Source organism: Pseudomyrmex gracilis, unplaced genomic scaffold (assembly GCF_002006095.1).
Source record: "Pseudomyrmex gracilis isolate BER0280 unplaced genomic scaffold, ASM200609v1 scaffold_236, whole genome shotgun sequence".
Taxonomy (NCBI): Eukaryota; Metazoa; Arthropoda; class Insecta; order Hymenoptera; family Formicidae; genus Pseudomyrmex; species Pseudomyrmex gracilis.
The window spans coordinates 173,465-191,287 of NW_018020820.1; the positions used below are offsets into that span (position 1 = coordinate 173,465).

The following is a 17,823-nucleotide window of genomic DNA, read 5'->3' on the forward strand; positions in this document are numbered from 1 at the left end:
TTGTGTGTGTGTGTGTGTGGGAAATTTATATTAATTAATTTTAACATTTTAATACGTATTAATTTATTACGTTACTGTTACTCTGTATTTACTGGAAAGAATCTTATCTTTGCACACGCCTCTTTTTTTGAATAACACATATAACGTGTGATTCAAATAAATAAAGAAGAGATCGATGGGATGAAGCGAATATAAACTTTGAGCGAGCAGACAGACCGCTAGAGCCAGTTTGACGTGATTGACTTATTTCTTTATCGCGCAATAACCTGTTTCAAACGCGAATAAAAGGCACAATCTCTCTCCAGATCAACTTCTCTTGAACTGGCAGCACGAACCAATCATTTTAGTCGGTATTAACTTGGCCTCCGGACTGTCAGCATCATCACAGCCGTCCGTATATGAGTCTTTCATTTATCCCACGAACGTCTCGAGGAAACCACGCGCACGGGAAACATGAAGGTCTCTGTGTTCAAATCGGTCGTTTGCAAAGTACGTATATTGGCGTAAATATTTTTTTTTTCTATTGTTTATATTGTTTATGTACTGTTAATATTTTTTTTAACTGTTAGTCCTCTCACGCTGCACACGTGTAATTATGTTCTTTTTTTTATTGTCTCTCAAATAGACAGACACACACACGAGATATACTTGAGATTTGCACAAATATTATGTACGTTTGTAAATGATCTATAATATTAACTGATATATAGCGTGATATGTGTGAGTGAATTGTTTCCTTTTGCGAAGCATATTACTTATTAAGCATATTAAGCATTTGTTGCAGTAACAGATAAGTTTTTATTGTTTTATTTTCAAACTAATAATTTGTCATGTAATCTTACAATGTATTTTGAGATGTGTCAGAAAAGAGCGTCGAATATACAAGCGACATGAATTTAAAAAAGATAAGCGTGTTATCGTATCTTAAATTTATCGGAAATAAAAGATGCAAGAGAGAAAGAAAAACAAAAAAGAGCGGAAGAGAGAGAGAGAGAGAGAGAGAGAGAGAGAGAGAGAAAGTTTTTTGTCATTTTTATCAGATTTTACGTGAATTGTTATCTTGCTTGTTACATATTTGGTAGTTTTTTTTTTCAATCTCGATGTCAATCTCTCTTTTAATCGTACACGCGATATTAATTTCGCACATTAATTTGCAAATATTAGATATTTTGTATAAAAATTAAGTATTGATATAAAGATCAAGTCGATTTGTATTTCCTAGGATATACGTTCCCTACGTTATTACATGTGTATTGAAAGACACGGAATTAACTGATTTTTTTGTCTGTGTCTCTCGAATGTTACTCTGTAATTGAGAATCTGCATTGTCACGTGTTAGTTCTAAGGTTAAATCACTGATTACAAGTGACAAACCAGACATATCAATTTTCTACATGCATGCACACTGATTTATCAATGGACATTTTGTGTGGCGATAAAGAACATATCTTCTGTGTACATAGAAAAAAAAATTTGTATTTCTCGTAACTATGTTGTTCGTCGATACGTGTTCTTCTCGAGCGCATATACGTTACGTGTGAGGTCAAGAAGAGATACGTTCGAAGAGACGCAAGAGACATGTACGTATCTCTTATTACAGATGTCGCAAACCCTGACGCGCACACAAAAAATACATCTGTGTGCGTCACAGTTCACTCAATATCCAGGTCCTTTGACGCAATTTACAGACGACGAACTAATAATGAAAGAAACTGGTGAGAGAATCAATGTATTTTGTTTTGTTTAAAGATTGTTTTACACATATGTGCACATTGAGCAAGTTAATCGATCATAAAAATCTATTTATCTGTTTGACGCAATATATTTTTGTTATTCATATACATCTTATTTACGTCACACAGTCGCGAAATTGGCGAAGGAGAAAATCGCACCGCTCGTGCGTAAGATGGAGAAGGAGAACAAGATAGACGACAATGTGCTCAAAACGATATTCGATAACGGCGTAAGTGATACGAATTTGTTTGTTGTTCAAATTGTAGATATTATAATCTTATTGGAATTATATATTAAAAATTAGAGGTCACAGAAGTTAGAAAAAAATTAGAGATTTTAAATTAAACAACTCGAGTCGAAATATTTAGCGTCTACATTGAACCTCAATTCCTATTTTTTTAAATAGGAGTTGAGAGTAGGAGTATAAGAGAGAAAGTAGATCCTACTTTGACGCTGCTATACGTCAAAAATTTCCTTTTTTCAAAAATTGAGGTTCAATGTAGACGCTAAATTTCGACTCGGGAAGACGTTTCATTAAAAAAAAAAAAAAAAATATGCTATTGTGTTACACAATTGTTGCACAAGTCAACGATAAAGTTGTCATTTTAAACATCTCCTCCACGAGAGTGATAACACTTGATCGTAAAAAATAATTTATCAATAACAAACTGGGAAGTGGAAATAAGTGTCATTATATAGTTGTTATCGTTTCCTTTCACAAGATGTTTTTTATCGTCTATATATCGCTACACACATACAAGTTTCCTCGCGTTACACGCGTTACGTCAATCTGGTAAATGTATGTATGTGTGTTTTTTTCAATACGTTCTGTTTTAACTTCTACAGCTGATGGGTCTCAACATTCCAACAGATTACGGCGGCACAGGTAGTAGCTTTATGACCACGATTTTGGCCATCGAGGAAGTCGCTAAAGTCGATGGTGCTATAGCCGCTTTGGTAGACATTCACAACACACTCGTAAATACAAGCCTTCTGAGACTCGGATCCGAAGAGCAAAAACAGAAATACTTACCGAAATTAGCGCAAAAATATGTAAGTTTTCCCGAGTCGAAATTTAACGTCTACATTGAACCTCAATTCCTTTTTTTTGATGTAGGAGTAAGAGAGAAAGTAGATGCTAACTTTGACGCTACAATACGTCCGAAATTTCCTTTTTTTCTGCGAAAGTTTTTTAAAGCAGGGTTTAATTCTCAGCTCAGACTGCGCATTGTAGGTTCTGATAGGCTCAAAGTAAGAGTGAGAGAAAAAGTAGATGCTACTTTCACGCTACAATACGTCCGAAATTTCCTTTTTTCCTGTTAAAGTGTTTTAAAGTAGGGTTTAAAACTTGAATTAAGGTTCAATGTAGACGCTAAATTTCGACTCGGGTTATATAGTTTGCGTTATCAATGAACATAAGATATATATGCGTGCAGATTTAAAAAAAAAAGCCACAAAAACCACTTAAAAGTAATTTGTTTTACAGGCTGGCAGTTTTTGTCTAACGGAGCCCTCCTCAGGATCGGACGCTTTTTCTCTTAAGACGATAGCGGTGCGAGATGGTTCGGACTACGTTATAAACGGCACGAAGATGTGGATCTCCAATTCCGATATCGCTGGAGTTTTCCTACTTTTTGCCAACGCAAATCCATCTGAAGTAATTGAAGTTTTAGTCTCTTTGAGCGCGTGCGCAAAAAACTATTAAACGATTCGCTAAAATTTCTTTAATGTTCTCTCGCGCAGGGATATCGCGGGATTACAACTTTCATTGTGGATCGCGAAACGCCGGGCCTGACCATAGGTAAACCGGAAGACAAGTTGGGTATCAAGGCATCGGGCACTTGTATGGTCCATTTCGACAACGTTAGAGTGCGTACACTGTAAAAAATAAATAAAAGCAAAAAATGATCCTTGCTTATATTACCGCAACGTTATTTCGAGGTTTTCATTTTGTAGGTACCTGAGAGCAGCATATTGGGCAAGTTAGGACACGGCTACAAATATGCTGCTGGTATTCTTAACGAGGGCAGAATCGGTATGTAAAATTGATTATAGAGAAATTTACTTTATGAAATATGTTAGGTAGTATTTTAGGTAGAGTTTAGTTTCACTCTTTTCAGTTTTTTATTTAATTAATTATATTATGTCACCAAGCGTTACGTTCTCTTTCAAATTTTATGTACGTTTACACACCAAAAACTTGTTTCGCGAGAAAAAAAAGTAAGAATTTTCTTTTACACTTTGTTCTTTTTGCTGCTGATATCTCGAAATATATAATTTAACATGACAAGAAGTAAAGAAACATTTTTATATTGATAACAACTTTAACAGGCATAGGCGCTCAAATGATCGGTATAGCGCAAGGCTGCTTGGACGCGACGATTCCGTACACTCTTGAACGAAAGCAGTTCGGACAACCAATTTTCTCGTTTCAGGTACGTTTCTTTAAACGTCTCTTTATTTTTCAAAAATAAAAAAAAATTCTTGTAAACTCTTTGTTTGAAAAATCTCTGTCCTCACAGGCGATGCAGCATCAAATAGCTGAGGTGGCAACCGAGCTCGAATGCGCCAGATTGCTTGTTTACAATGCAGCTAGATTACTGGAAGCTAAAAAGGACGTTATGAAACAGGCGGCTATGGCCAAGTTGTATGCGTCGGGTATGAACTTTACGTTAAAAAATTGCAAAATTTCAATAATTCAGTCTGATCAAACAACAATGTACGTTTCATTACAGAAACTGCTTTACGCGTTACGGCCAAGTGCATTGATTTCATGGGGGGCGTAGGATTCACGACAGACTTTCCACAAGAAAAATTTTTTAGAGACTCAAAAATTGGTACTATTTACGAAGGCACAAGCATGATGCAGTTATCAACAATCGCGAAATGTATAAGTAAGGAATATTCTTAAATAGTAAGATATATTAGTATGTTTTTATATAAAATATTGAGATGTATTTTTAAAACGTTAATTCTTAAACGTATTTGTAAAACGTTGATTCTTGCAATATCAAACTACTAAAGTAAATATTATAGGAAAAAATTTTTACAAAATTTTAAACAAAAAAAAAATATTTAACAAGAACAAAAATGTTTTGTAGTTGATATTGCAAAATTACTTCTTTTTAACAATAAGACAAACCACCGCTTCGTTCAGTAATAGCGTTTTTATACTTTTGTATTGTGTTGTAGAAGTTATTTTGTCAGATTTGATAAAAAAAAAAGACGCTCAGTATATAGCGCGTAGTTTGCAATTTCAAAACAATGGAATTAAAAGATATAAATTTTTTATACGTACAATTTATATATTTTATATTTAGAAATAAAAGAGATGTATATAAAATGTGCTGTGTAAAATAAATTTGAACTGTTGTTATAGTATGTACGATAATCTCTTTAATTATAAGGTTCCTGGAGAGTACTCGTGCTGAATCATGACGCCAGGAACAAGAAATTATACAAATGTGTCATACAATTTACATTCGCACAAACTAATCCGCACCTTTTCAATTAAATACTTCCGTTTTTTATACGTACGACCGTCTTCTAAATCATAACGCCAGGAGCGAGAAATTATACAAATTTTTCATACAATTTACATTCGTATAAACTAATCCGCACCTTTTCAATTAAATATTTCTTGTTTTTTTTTTTTTTTTTTTTTTTTTATGTATACGATCGACGAATTACAAAAGTGCTCTACATAACTGCGATCATGATTTTTATTGAAACAAAAAATATACATAGGAGCAGGCACAGGTACGAGCCCGTAAAGCCTTAATCTAGACGTAAACATAAGTCACTCCTTAAATTAAATAACTATGATTAGCCTGTTATTAAAATTCATTACTTGCTAACTACGGAAGTCAACCGAGAATTCAACCTCAGATCAAACAATTGAAAAGAGACAGAGAGAGAAAGAGAAAGAGAAAGAGAGAGTGAGAGAGAGATGTGAAATAATTATAAATATATACAATTCCAAAATAATACAATTAATATGATACAAAGATATTGTGCAGTCGTGTAACGTAACAAGTATTGTACAACAAATATTCTATATATATTACGCACATAACTAATACACAAAAATATAACACAAAAAACAAAGTGAAACACTATAACAATACATAGCTTTCAATTGAAAAAAATTTTTCTTATTTCAAGTAAAAATCTTTGTGCACATAACATAACACTCATACGTCAATTATTCATAATTTATGTTTTTTCCTATTCAGGCGCAGGTTTGCACTTTAGATCATTCTGACCACGTGACTTTCACAAATACTGATTTTCTCCGTTTTTTTTATAGACACTCGAGCTCAGAGACAGACTGATTCGAGATCGTCGGTATATATTGCTTCGTATACTGTTTCGCCGTTTAGAAGTGTATCATCACGTCTGTTTGTAGAAAACGTTCATTTATAAATTTCTATATACAAGAGTCTGATTGTTTTTGTGTATATATGTATGTTGTGTATATTACATATATATCTATTATATAAAAAATACATAATATTTTTCTATCTCGTGTTATCCCGTACTTATTTATATAACAAATACATATAGAAAAAAGTCAACTGCGAGATGCGTTTCCGTCGAGAAGCCCCCCACCCCTCTTTTCGACAATCACGAACCGAATATTACTGTTCCCGAACTCGAATCCGTTTGCTTAAGACTAGGAAATAAACAAATTAGGAAACGAGAAAAGAGCGGAGAAAACACAAAATGATCTAAAGTGCAAACTCCGAGCAGGACGTGTAAAAAAAATAAGTCACATACATTAACATAGAGCTGAGACAATATTGGGTAGAGAATTAAGAGAATATGTTAAATACACAAGACGCGAATATATAGAATCTATATATTGTTTTTTGTTCTTGGACCACTTTTCACTTCTTGTGTTATTTTTCTACGACTACATTTACGCGGCAACATTAACCTGGTGTGTGTTCGGGAAGTTCTAACAAAAAAAAAAAAATAAATATAATATTGTACATTAGTGTTCAACATCAATTGTTTGACTGTGTGAGCTATAAAACTTCTCGCGCACACCTTTTGAATTAGAACCGCGTTTGTAAGGTTTTTTTTTTTTATACCAACGTTACGCGAATTTTTCAGTCGGTCAGTCTAAATCTGTTATCTAACCGGAGACCCACAAATCTGATATACAAAAAAAAAGTCACACGAATGATACACACAAGCGTCATCGCGCGAACACCCCATTTACACCTTCTTAAATTAAAAATCTCACATTTCTTTTGTTTTTTGCTCAAGAGTTATACCGTCGATAAGTACGTGGGAATAAGTCGGGGATTGGTTCGAGCTTTGTGCAAACACACAAAAACTGGCCGTGTGAGGAAAACGAATTTGAGAACTTTTTTCTTAGAGATCTAGACGATATTTTAGTTTTCAGAAATGAGTTAAAACAGGTGTTAAAGCACAAATCCCGAAAAAGCCGTTCTTTCGACAAAAGTCACGACTTTTAATCATTGTTCTTTACAATTAGCGCTGCCGTGTAAAATATAGTCCGCGACTACAAACCCATTCTTGAATATTTTCTTATGCACATTGTATATAGGAAGCTTCTTTCATTTCAATATTTCCGTGTAACTCTGTTTTCGGAAAATTAATTAATTAATATTTCGCCAAGTCTTAATCAAGAAGAGAGTTAGACATTGTTAGCATAATTGCGAGTGTAATTTCTACGTCTATATATGTACACGCGAAAATTCTCAGAAAAACAAAAAAAAATCTCCTTCGTTTGAAATATTACAAATTTTCAATGATGCGTTTGTAAAAATCACTTCGGTGAAAAATGTTTGTAAGAAATTTGAAAAAATAAGATTCTCTCTCAGTTCACTGCTCTACGTATTTTTGTGTGTGTTGTCCTTAAAACGTACGTGTCTGTATGTATATATAATAATATGTATATATAAACGATATTTTTTAATTCTTTTTCTTTTGTGATTTCTCTTTTCTATTTCACTTTGTTAATAACTGTGCGCGCGCGCGTCCTTCAAACACGATTCCGCGATATTTTTCGATTTGCGATGATATATTTCAGAGTTTATTTTATTTACGCTTGGCACACACAGCACGTATTTCTTTCTCGTCGTCTAGTAATCGACACGTGTTTCACGAAGCGTAAGTTTTTAAAATCACGGATGTTAAGTAAAAATATATATTATTTACGCTTCTTCTCGTGTGACAACAACTAGACACAATTCCGATGAAATTTCCACTGCCAACAATCCGTCCGAGGATGCAATTGATTAAACGCTAAATGTATTTATACCTTTTTATCAAAGCTATAAAATTCTGTATACAAAGTTGCCACGTCAATATCTCGAAGTAACGCATGAAAAAATTTCGGTAACGTCGTAAAACGAATTCTCGTCGTCATTACGATCGCTCCGCAAAATCCTTTTTTGATTTTACAGGACTGTCACCACTGACGGTCTTTCGATCGATCTTATCCGCCTTGGATTCTTCGTTCTTCATGGCGTTCAGACTCTTGAAGAAGTTGTCCAGATGCTCGGCGGCTACGGGATTCTTCGCCCACTCTTGCGAGGGAAACACCGCCAGTAATTGTTTCGTGATTTCGTTCACTTCCGGTTTGTCAAATTTGCTCTTGTCGTCGGAAACGGTCGAATCGTCAGCAACACTGTCGTCCGGATTCACAAATCCGGTTGGGTCTTTCACTACAACGTTCGAGGACGTCTGAACTTCGGTCGATTCTCGATCGGTCGAAATGGAACAGCTTTTACTGACCGCCGAACTTTCTATCGTGATCGAGCTGGAGTCTGGACTGACCGGCGACTTGCTGCACGTCACCTCGGTGTTGACGTTGCTCTTTGTCGGGCTAGATATCGCATTGGTATCTCCGTTCGATATGTTGCTGACACCGTCACTTTGCCTAGTGTTACTCTCACTCCTTACATTTACGCCGCTATTACCCGGAGGCGGTGAGGGCGATGCCGTCGATGACACGACATTGGGACTCGTTGTTTCGCGATGTTGTTGTTGTTGCTGCTGCTGCTGTTTCGAATTGTTAATATCGATCGATTCAACATTCGAATCCTTGGTCTTGCTTTCAACAGTAGTCTGATCGTTACTCTTCGCATCTTTGTTGTTGCCAGACGAGAATCTATTATTTGTACTTTCAACATTCGAGGAATATCTCTTTCGAGCGTTCATTTGTGAAGTTTCGTCCGTAGAGTCTAGATTCTCGTTGTTACGAAAACCCGGAAGCTTCTTCGCGTCGCTCGTGGCCGTTCGATTGACGTTGGAATTTGCGAACTTGTCAGAGGATTGTTGCTTATTGATAGGAACTGCTAAAGACGCCATGGAAGATCTCGCGGGTTTAATAGGCGCGCACTGAGCAGCTAGATGACTCTTCCCCGTTATGCCGCTAATACTGGAATTCGCATTGTCGTTGTTGTTTCTGGACGACAGATCTCTCTCCGTTGCGGGAGGACGTTGAGGCGGTAATCGCAGATTATTATGATACTGCTGAAGATTCGTCGCCTGATGAAGGGCGTATAAACTCGGCAAACTCGGGAAAACGGACGAGAGATCCGAGCCTGATCGATTAATGGAACCGAAAGACGGCGCATAAACAGGCGTGCGTGATGGTAGCGGACAGTCGTTGACACGATGAGCGGCTGGTGTCAGAGAACCCGGAGGCGCTCGGTAGTATCTGTGACCGCCCATAAGCGTTACAACTTGGCCTTGATCGGAGATGTCTCCCAGTTGCATGATATCCTTGCTTGGCGTGGATTTGTTGCTCTTGTTGAGCTTCGTCACCGGCTGTGGAATTCTCAGGGGATGCATGTCTATCTTCTTGTTACCTCCGCTCAAGTCCAAGATGTCTCTGGACGATTCCTGTTCTTTCTTCCGTTTGCCCAGAATCGTTGTTGCACGTTGCTGATTCGCTGTCTCGCTGCGATCTATTGGCGACGTCTGTTTCACCGTCATCGGTGCTGTCAACGGTGGTTTGGCTTTCGGCGGACTGGCGGGCATCTTGATCTGTCCGGTCTTCAGAGCTTTCAGCACGCGTGGATCTAACGAGCGGTTGTTCAATGTGATACTGGGATTCATTTTGTTTAGCGTGACCTTTCGACTATCGTTGTCGTTGGGATCAATGGGTTCGACGAATTGTGCGGAAGTACTTGGGGACTTGGGTGAGGTTAGCGTTATGCTCAAACTTGCAGGAATGTTCAGTCCGTAGCCGTCCATCAGAATGTCTCGAGTTTCGTTCGAAATTAACGGACTGGTTGACGTTTTCGCGTTCTGTACATTGGACGTACGACCGCTCGAACCGCCGCTGTGATCTCCCGCCATAGTGGTCCCTCTATTCGTAGGGATTACGTGCTCTTTAGGAGAAATACGCGGTAATTTAACAGCAGGACTGTACTGAGAAACATTTTGTTTCTTGTTGACTTCCGCTTTCTGAGCGATCTGCTGAGACCTCCGGCGTTTCAAGTCGGCAATTGGCACACCAGGTGGGCATTTCCTTTTCACCGCTCCGGCTGGAACAATCGGCGGATCGTTAGGGAAAGTATACACGTCCATTTTGGCAGCGTGATTGCCACTCGCGATATTTCCGCTATTCAAACTCGTTCCTGAATTAAACGGCCGTCCGTCCGCATCGTCGGTTTTACTCGTGTGTGTTCGCGCCGCAGCAGCAGATGTTATGCTCATAGTACATTTGGTCGTTGTATTTGTCGCGATGCTGTTGTTCGCAGTCAAGTTGTTGTTTTCCGTGTTGCTCTTCTTCTTCAACTCGTCGCCATCTTTCTTCGAAAATTCCCCTACCTTCGCGGTGCTGTTTTGAAGACACTTAGCGGCGCCCGCTGTCGGCACATCGGTGTCTCGAACAGGAGATTTTTTTAGCTTGCCGTCGTCTGGCAACGGAGATTCTATGGCAGTCAACTGAAAACTTTGCAGAAACTGTTTTTTATCCTGCTGTTCTGCCGGTTTCTTGAGCGCGGTTTTTGGTACAATTCCACTAGGAGATGTTTTCTCACAGGTCGAGAGTCGATCTACGAAGGTCACTTTACGTCGTTGTTTTTCTTGCTTATCGGCCGATGGCGGATTCGAGTTCAATTTCTCCTTTTCTTGCAGTTTTTGCTGCTGCAGTTGCTGAAGTACCGCCATGGCTGACATCGGTACCGCATCTTTATCTGTTGAAGCAGGACGCACTAAAGTGTTACTGATGATTTTCGGTTTGTTACTGATGATTTTCTTCGAGTTGTTACTTTGTAGCGGTGGACATTGCTTCAATGTGAGCTTCACTCCTTTAGAATTGACAACACTAAACTCAGGATTCGGTGGACTTTTAATGTCTGCCGTGGTAGCGGTTTGTTCTTTTTCGTTCGCGTTAGCAGCGGAGGAAAGACTCTTCATCACCTCGTATCTTCCTTCCGAATTCTTCAGTATCTTGATAGGACTCTTTATCTGCTTGTTTGAATTGCTGCATGTCGTCGTCGAAGAAGACGTGTTTGTTCCTGCGGAAGGAGATGTGGTCGTTGTGGTTAATGTCACGTGTGTCGTGTGCGTCAAATGCGTCGATGTTGAAATCGGCAATTTCGCGGATTCTGCGTTTATTTTGCTCGTTTCATTCTTCTCAATTATTTGTTTGCGATTCGCAGACGAGGTTATCTCATCGCTCGCGATCCGAGTCGAATCGTTCTTTGTCAAAGACGATGTCTCGTTTTCACTGGCAGCTTTAACTTCCGATTTGGAAGTTTCCGGATGACTGACGGCTTCGTTGCTCACATTATTGTCGTTCTCCCGCGTATCATTCGGAGGCAAACAATCTCGCGCACCAAGTCCCGGAGTCGACGGTCTGTGATGCAAAGGCGCCTCCAATCTTTGCTCCTCTTGCGCCACCCGATAGAAGAATCTCATCGGCGCGATCTATAAGAAAAACAGTTTTTGTTTATTGTTAAATACTCTTATATCTGACACGATACTTGAACAACTCAACAAAACAATACATACTCTCTTCCATGCATAAATGTAAGCGACATCCATGAGGGTCCAGTTTTCAGGGAGAGGTGCGAGATGACAAATTTCAATTGTGTATCTCGTTACATCGACGCTGTATTTCATCGCTACAAATTTCTTTAAGTGCGCAATAGTCACCAATGCCGGACATTGCAGGTATCTTCTATTACTGGCGGTACTACAGCTGTGATTATTGTTGTTATTGTTGTTACTATTATTATTGTTGTTGTTGTTATTAGTACTGCCATTGATGTTGTTTGAATTACTACTCGTGTCCGTTTCCTTAATGCTCAACACAGTTAACGGATCGACTCCTGGCGGAAGGTACTCCAAGCTCAAACTCACTACATCTTCTGGATTGAATATTAACCGCCCGCTCACATCTTCACCACGTTGCTCCGGCGTTGCTGACTTTGCTGTTTTACGTAAAAGTGAGATTTTTAATATTCTCGAAGTATTTTTATTTTATTTTTTTTTTTTTTATTATACAGCCATTTAACAAAGTTCACTTACCTTGTTCGGGATGCATCTTATAAAACTCTCTTCTCATTCGCATTTCCTTATGATATAAACCGGGCACCAGTTTATACACGATGTCTTGTAATGTTTTATCGGCTCTATAAGAAAATAATTACAAATAATTTCTATAAGTATAACAATTTTCACGTACGTGTAACACTTGTATTATATTTAAGATTTATTTATGATCGTACTTGATGTTTGGTTTTGCCTTGTTGAGAACATGTTTGCAGGAAGGACAATGTCCTGCTGCACGCAAATGCTTCAGAATGCAACTTCTGCAAACTAAACAGACACAAATGTGACATATTTAGTTATTATACATATATTTTAATGTAATTGCTAAACGATATAAACTTAAATCTGACGTTTACTTACAAGAATGCAAACATTCCACTACTGTCGTGGCATCTATGAAATATCCCCGACACAATGGACAGATTAAATGTGGATTCACATCACGCAAGAGCGTCTTCTTGCCAATACCAACCATCTTTACGTTGCGTTGGAAATAACTTGCAAAACATAAAATCTGTAAAAAAGAAGAAAATTATTTTCTCTTATTACAGTATTTCGAGTAAACTATAATAATGTGTTAAAGTTTACTCGAAAAAATCTGAATCTCATTACAAACAAAAATCAAAATTATATACAGGATATTCAATAAATTTGCATTAATTGAAGAAGGGGAAAAACAACGGACGAGTGAAATATATTTATGCAAGTAAATAAAAATAGGATGTTTCCTCCAAAAAAAATTTTACTACCCACTAATTCTTAATAATTCAGCTGTACTCGCAAAAAAAAACATTTTTCGACAATACAAAAACTTTAGCAATCGCGCCATCATGTCTAGCTGAATTTTCTTCTCAGGTAGTTACGACTCCCGTTGTCCCCATTGTAAGTCCCGTCATCATCCCCTCCCTTGACTCGCAGTAAGTACTGGTGTGCTCCCTTATTCTCCGACTCCTTCCAGGATCATCCTTTCCGTTTTTCCGCTCGCCCGGCAATGCGGTTAAACCGCCAAACGTCCCTTGTAACGGATATTTGCGTGTGTGCACGCCCGCCGAATACCATATACCTGGCGGTATTGATCGAATATCGCGGTATTTTGCGACCCGTCGATAAGTCAATTCGTTTAGCCAGTATTATTAAAATTTCAGATTTCGCGTGATTTTTTTCCCCCATTTTTTTTTTCCACGACTGAAACTTCTAGCTTGCTGAGTGTCAAGTTACGTACGTGCACGTCATCGTAAACGGATTGCGTGAAAATGTGAAAAAGTTTTAAAGCTTAATCGTTTTAAAAATAAATCACACGTAGAGAGAGAGAGAGAGAGAGAGTGAGAGACAAGTTCGACGATCCCCTGGCTACGGTGTTAATTTTCGAAATGACTGAATAATTCCTCAAAGAGAGAAAATGGGAAAAATTGTCTATACTCATTTGAGGAGTAAGATATTTAATATAAAATAATTCGAATCAAAATCGAATTGAAAAATTTAATGTGTAATTATTTGCACTTCATATCTACAGTCAGCACTTGGCTTGGTTATTTGCCATGGCAACTGTTTCTCTCTTTGAATTATCTCGCGAGAGCCTATACATGTATGTGTGTACTCTTTATGAGTCAAGTGAAGATTATCTACTATCACATACATATACATATTTGGATCAGTTAGGTAAAGATAAGCGGATCATCAATGTAAAGAAAGATCGGCAAAGGGAATATCTAAATTAAATTAACCTTTATCACATACCGTTTTCATCCTATCCTATTCTCTCGCGGAGTACTATATCCCGCCCCCGAGAAGCGCGTCTTATACCCCGCGTTTCTCTGCGAGCAATGTCTAGTATAGGTACTATGTCTATTTATATCTGTATACTGCTGCTGCAAGACGAAGAAGCGAAATTCTCAGCGCGGTGCAAACGCAACGCGCGAACTTAACGGGGTACGAAACGCAAATATACGCCAAATGATATCTCTCACACGGATATTAATAGTAGTATATTATAAAAGTAGTAGAGAAAATAACAACAATAAATAATTCGAAGATCATAACTATTCTTTTTGGTGTCTATCATTTTTTTTATATGTATCTTTATCTCGACATATCGATAATGTCATCAGTCAGACGTCGATCTGGTCACTGAAACTGTTTTTGATAACACAGTTTTAGTACGCCTAATCCTCTTCTCTTAAAAAAAAAAAACTTAAAAATATCCGAAAATACAGTAAAACAATAAGTTCTTTCTCGCGGAGAGCGAGCGCGAGAAGGTGTTCATTATCGGAATTCAATCACGATAATCCGTTGAGGAAGAATAATCTCGAAATATCCAACGTAAACGTGGTCAGCAAAAGAGGATCACCGAGAATCACACGCAAGAAGGCACACGTGCCTCAGAAATTAGCACGTGCCACGAGCAATCGTTTGCGACGCATTGCTGCGCTCGTGTCAGCGCGCCGAGCAAAAAACAAAGCAAAAGTGAACGCTTAAAGGCCTTTGTGGTAAAATTTTCCTCGCGGAGCAACAGATAATGCAAACCTCAAAGTAACCGCGCGCTCGCTTTATACTTTTCTATCATATGAAAGACACCGTCTCACATCATATGACACTGTCATGTTCATTAACGTTGTGTAACATTGGCTTATATATATATATATATATATATATATTGTGCAACAGTTTTTTCATTTCTCGAGACGTTTCTTGCTCTTAACGGAATGTTGTGATGCAACATAATCTTATTATATTACGCTACTTCCTAAATATTCTCAATTATTTAATTATGACAACATGTAAAATAATTTTAATAGTTAACGCACTAAAACACCGTTAACTAACGATGTTAACTAAGGCGAATGCGTGTAATCTTCAATTCTGAAAAATTCTTGGAAAGAAAAACGAAAAAAAAAAATCACAAATTACTTGCGAAGTACCGTCTCGACGTTATGCGACATTGCATGAGCAAAGGGAGAGCAAAGGGCGTTCGACAACACCCTTCTAGATGCCAGATTACTCTTTGTAGTTACCTAGCGACTAGTACGATAGAGTGATCACGAAAAACAGACGTTCAGGGGAGAAACTTGGCTTTTACGTTATTAAGAGCGGGAAGAAAAAGAAGATCGCCTTGCGGGACAGACCGTTCGATTCGCAATCATGAACGAGAGATCGAAAAGCGAATACATTTGTGGATCGATTTAGCCCCGCCCTCATAAAGACGAATAACTCTCGGAGCGCACATCCAAGCGGATTCTCTCTACGGAGTTTCGATTGAAATATGGTGCGGTCTATTGCGGAAATACGATCTCGCGCATAAAGTTACATCGATTTTTAATATTTCGAGCACATCGCTCGCAAATATTACGATATTATAGACCGATGTGATGTATTCAAAGAAAAAAACTATAAATGATATCATCCGGAAAATACATAAACACAATCCAGTTCAATATATGTAATAATACTTGATAACAATAATTTGACGGTTATAAAAATTAATAAATTACTTAATTGATACATTTCTACTTAAAAATCTCATTTTTTTCTCGAATAAATGAATCATGAATCGTACGAATATGTAAACACCAAACACGTGACGCGTGGACTGGATTAGTCCGGCGACAACTGATGCGATTACTTACGTAACTGAACAGTTGATACACGATGAATTTAAAACGTTAGAAGTTAATTCGAAGATTTTTTTATTCTTGAAAAAAGTAAGTCTTTATTTTTAAATCTTAATCAAACACATAATTATTGTTGTCGCGCATATTCATAATAAAAAGATTGTCAAACTTTCTATATTTTTTTCTATCTATTTCTCACGTTTAATGAAATTAATTTTTTAATTTATGATAAATTAATAAACACAATTATACGAGAAATTTTATACGTAGCATATACCATCGACTGTTATATACACGTATATGTGTTTTTATATTCTTGCTTAGATTATATTTGCACAGAGTTTTGTTGATTTTATATTCGCGCTAAAAAAAAAAATGCATAGTATAAAAGTAAAAAATAGCGAAAGATGTGTTCGCCATTTTGGAAAACATTTCCATCTCTCGTACAGTGTCAAATCTCTCTGTCTACTGAGAGACTATTTTATATTATATCTCAATGTCGCGATCGGCAGTAGGCCGCTAATCGCGTGCGCATTCCAGTAACGACGCTACACGTATTTTGCCGGTGTGTGTTTGCCTTGCCGATGAAAACGAACGTTGTACGATTCTGCTCGAGAACACGGAATGAGAGAAAACGCATAAATACGAGCGTGTGTGTCTCTCTCTCACAAAGAGAAACAGAGACGCCAGAGCTGAGGAAAAAGAAGGAAGAGAGATAGACAAGAAGGAAGAATACTCGGAGCGCAAAGAGAAACGAGACGGAGAGAGAGAACAGACTGCCTGTCCGTCCCGTTGCTCCATCTCTCGCACACAACCTCCAAACACATTCTATATATGCCACAAGCGCGGACCGGCGCTCGGCGCGTTGCGAGTGTGTACAATTATCCCCATTGAATGTGTATGTGCAAGTGGCCCCGAGTTAACATTGTGTTACTTACGTGAAAGTGCACATGCAAACGGTGTTGATGGCGAGGACGACACAAAATCACGCTGCGTGTTGCCAATACACCAATAATTCTAGACCACGAGCGAGTCTACGCGCGCGCGCGCGCGCGTAGACCAACAGCAGCGAAGCGTTTCTCGCACGACACAACGCACCACCAGTGTACATATGTATAAAACGCTCCAGTCGACGGCCTAGAACGACGTCTCTAGATCTCACGTCCTTCTCCCCTCTCTCACTCTGTCTCTCTCTCTCTCCCCCTTCCCCTTTGGAGTTTTCTCTTTGTGTGTAGGGTGGCCAGGTTTTACGATATCGCGTGGTGTATCGCAATCTTGTTGTTCGTTGCGCTCATCGGTTTCCGACCTGTTTGGCCTCGGAACCCATCGTCCATATTTCCCTCGATTCGCGCCTCATCCGGAGGCTCGCTGCGGAAACGACGGGAGAAAACCTCGCGGAAAACGTTCCTCCGGAATGGCGAAGAAACTGCACCGTACAGGGCGGTCATGAAATTGTGGTACTGTCGGACAGCGCCACGCGGCGCACTCGCGAACTAAAACCCACAGCTTTGCGATCTCTCCTGATGCGGGGACGACGACAACGACGACGTTGGACGATAGGCGAGAAGAGAGCGCGCGTAACAACACGTATAGTACGGACGATGTCTCACGCCGAACTAAACGAAAGACGCGGAGTGGGATATGCCCTTTCCCCTACGGCTCTCCCTCTCCCCCGTCCTTTCTGTCCCTTCTGATCCGCTCTCCCCTTTTCTCCCTTGCCCGCTCCCTCTCTCTCTCGCGCGCGAGTCCCCCCTCGCGCTTCCCCTTTCCTTCCCTCCTCGCTCCTATCCTTCCGATCCGATCCAACTAGTTCTACCGCTCGTTTAGCTTTCTCTTCGTCTCTCCTCGCACTGTGCACGTATCACGGCGTATTTCCTCTCTTTCTCTCTCTCTCGCCGTTTTTTTCTCCATTTTTCTCCCACCGCTCTTGATC

The 17,823-nt window shown here is 38.8% G+C and overlaps 2 protein-coding genes across 2 annotated transcripts; one reads left to right on the forward strand and one right to left on the reverse strand.

The window, feature by feature from the left end:
* The first annotated feature begins 235 nt into the window (after positions 1-235).
* Positions 236-5,119, forward strand: LOC109859061 (short/branched chain specific acyl-CoA dehydrogenase, mitochondrial). Its single transcript, XM_020436921.1, has 10 exons — positions 236-489; positions 1,601-1,715; positions 1,863-1,963; positions 2,581-2,787; positions 3,221-3,391; positions 3,478-3,603; positions 3,691-3,769; positions 4,066-4,169; positions 4,257-4,392; positions 4,470-5,119. The coding sequence occupies exons 1-10, from the start codon at positions 454-456 to the stop codon at positions 4,643-4,645; spliced, it is 1,251 nt and encodes a 416-aa protein (XP_020292510.1). The 5' UTR covers positions 236-453; the 3' UTR covers positions 4,646-5,119.
* Positions 5,120-7,673: 2,554 nt separating this feature from the next.
* Positions 7,674-17,481, reverse strand: LOC109859060 (polycomb group protein Psc-like). The gene is made up of 6 exons (XM_020436920.1): positions 16,829-17,481; positions 12,643-12,796; positions 12,459-12,549; positions 12,259-12,362; positions 11,740-12,161; positions 7,674-11,655 (listed from the first exon to the last, which is right to left on the reverse strand). Exons 2-6 carry the CDS (start codon positions 12,755-12,757, stop codon positions 8,137-8,139), a joined length of 4,251 nt encoding a protein of 1,416 aa, XP_020292509.1. The 5' UTR covers positions 12,758-12,796; positions 16,829-17,481; the 3' UTR covers positions 7,674-8,136.
* Positions 17,482-17,823: the final 342 nt, after the last annotated feature.

Bases quoted from the DNA above. Each gene is read 5' to 3' on its own strand.
- LOC109859060 (XM_020436920.1), bottom strand. From the start codon at position 12,757: ATGGTTGGTATTGGCAAGAAGACGCTCTTGCGTGATGTGAATCCACAT. The intron at 12,363-12,458 runs GTACGATCATAA...ATTTTCTTATAG, and splicing joins AAGGCAAAACCAAACATCAA to AGCCGATAAAACATTACAAG. The intron at 12,162-12,258 runs GTAAGTGAACTT...TACGTAAAACAG, and splicing joins TAAGATGCATCCCGAACAAG to CAAAGTCAGCAACGCCGGAG.
- LOC109859061 (XM_020436921.1), top strand. From the start codon at position 454: ATGAAGGTCTCTGTGTTCAAATCGGTCGTTTGCAAA. The intron at 490-1,600 runs GTACGTATATTG...CTCTTATTACAG, and splicing joins TCAAATCGGTCGTTTGCAAA to ATGTCGCAAACCCTGACGCG. The intron at 3,770-4,065 runs GTATGTAAAATT...CAACTTTAACAG, and splicing joins TCTTAACGAGGGCAGAATCG to GCATAGGCGCTCAAATGATC.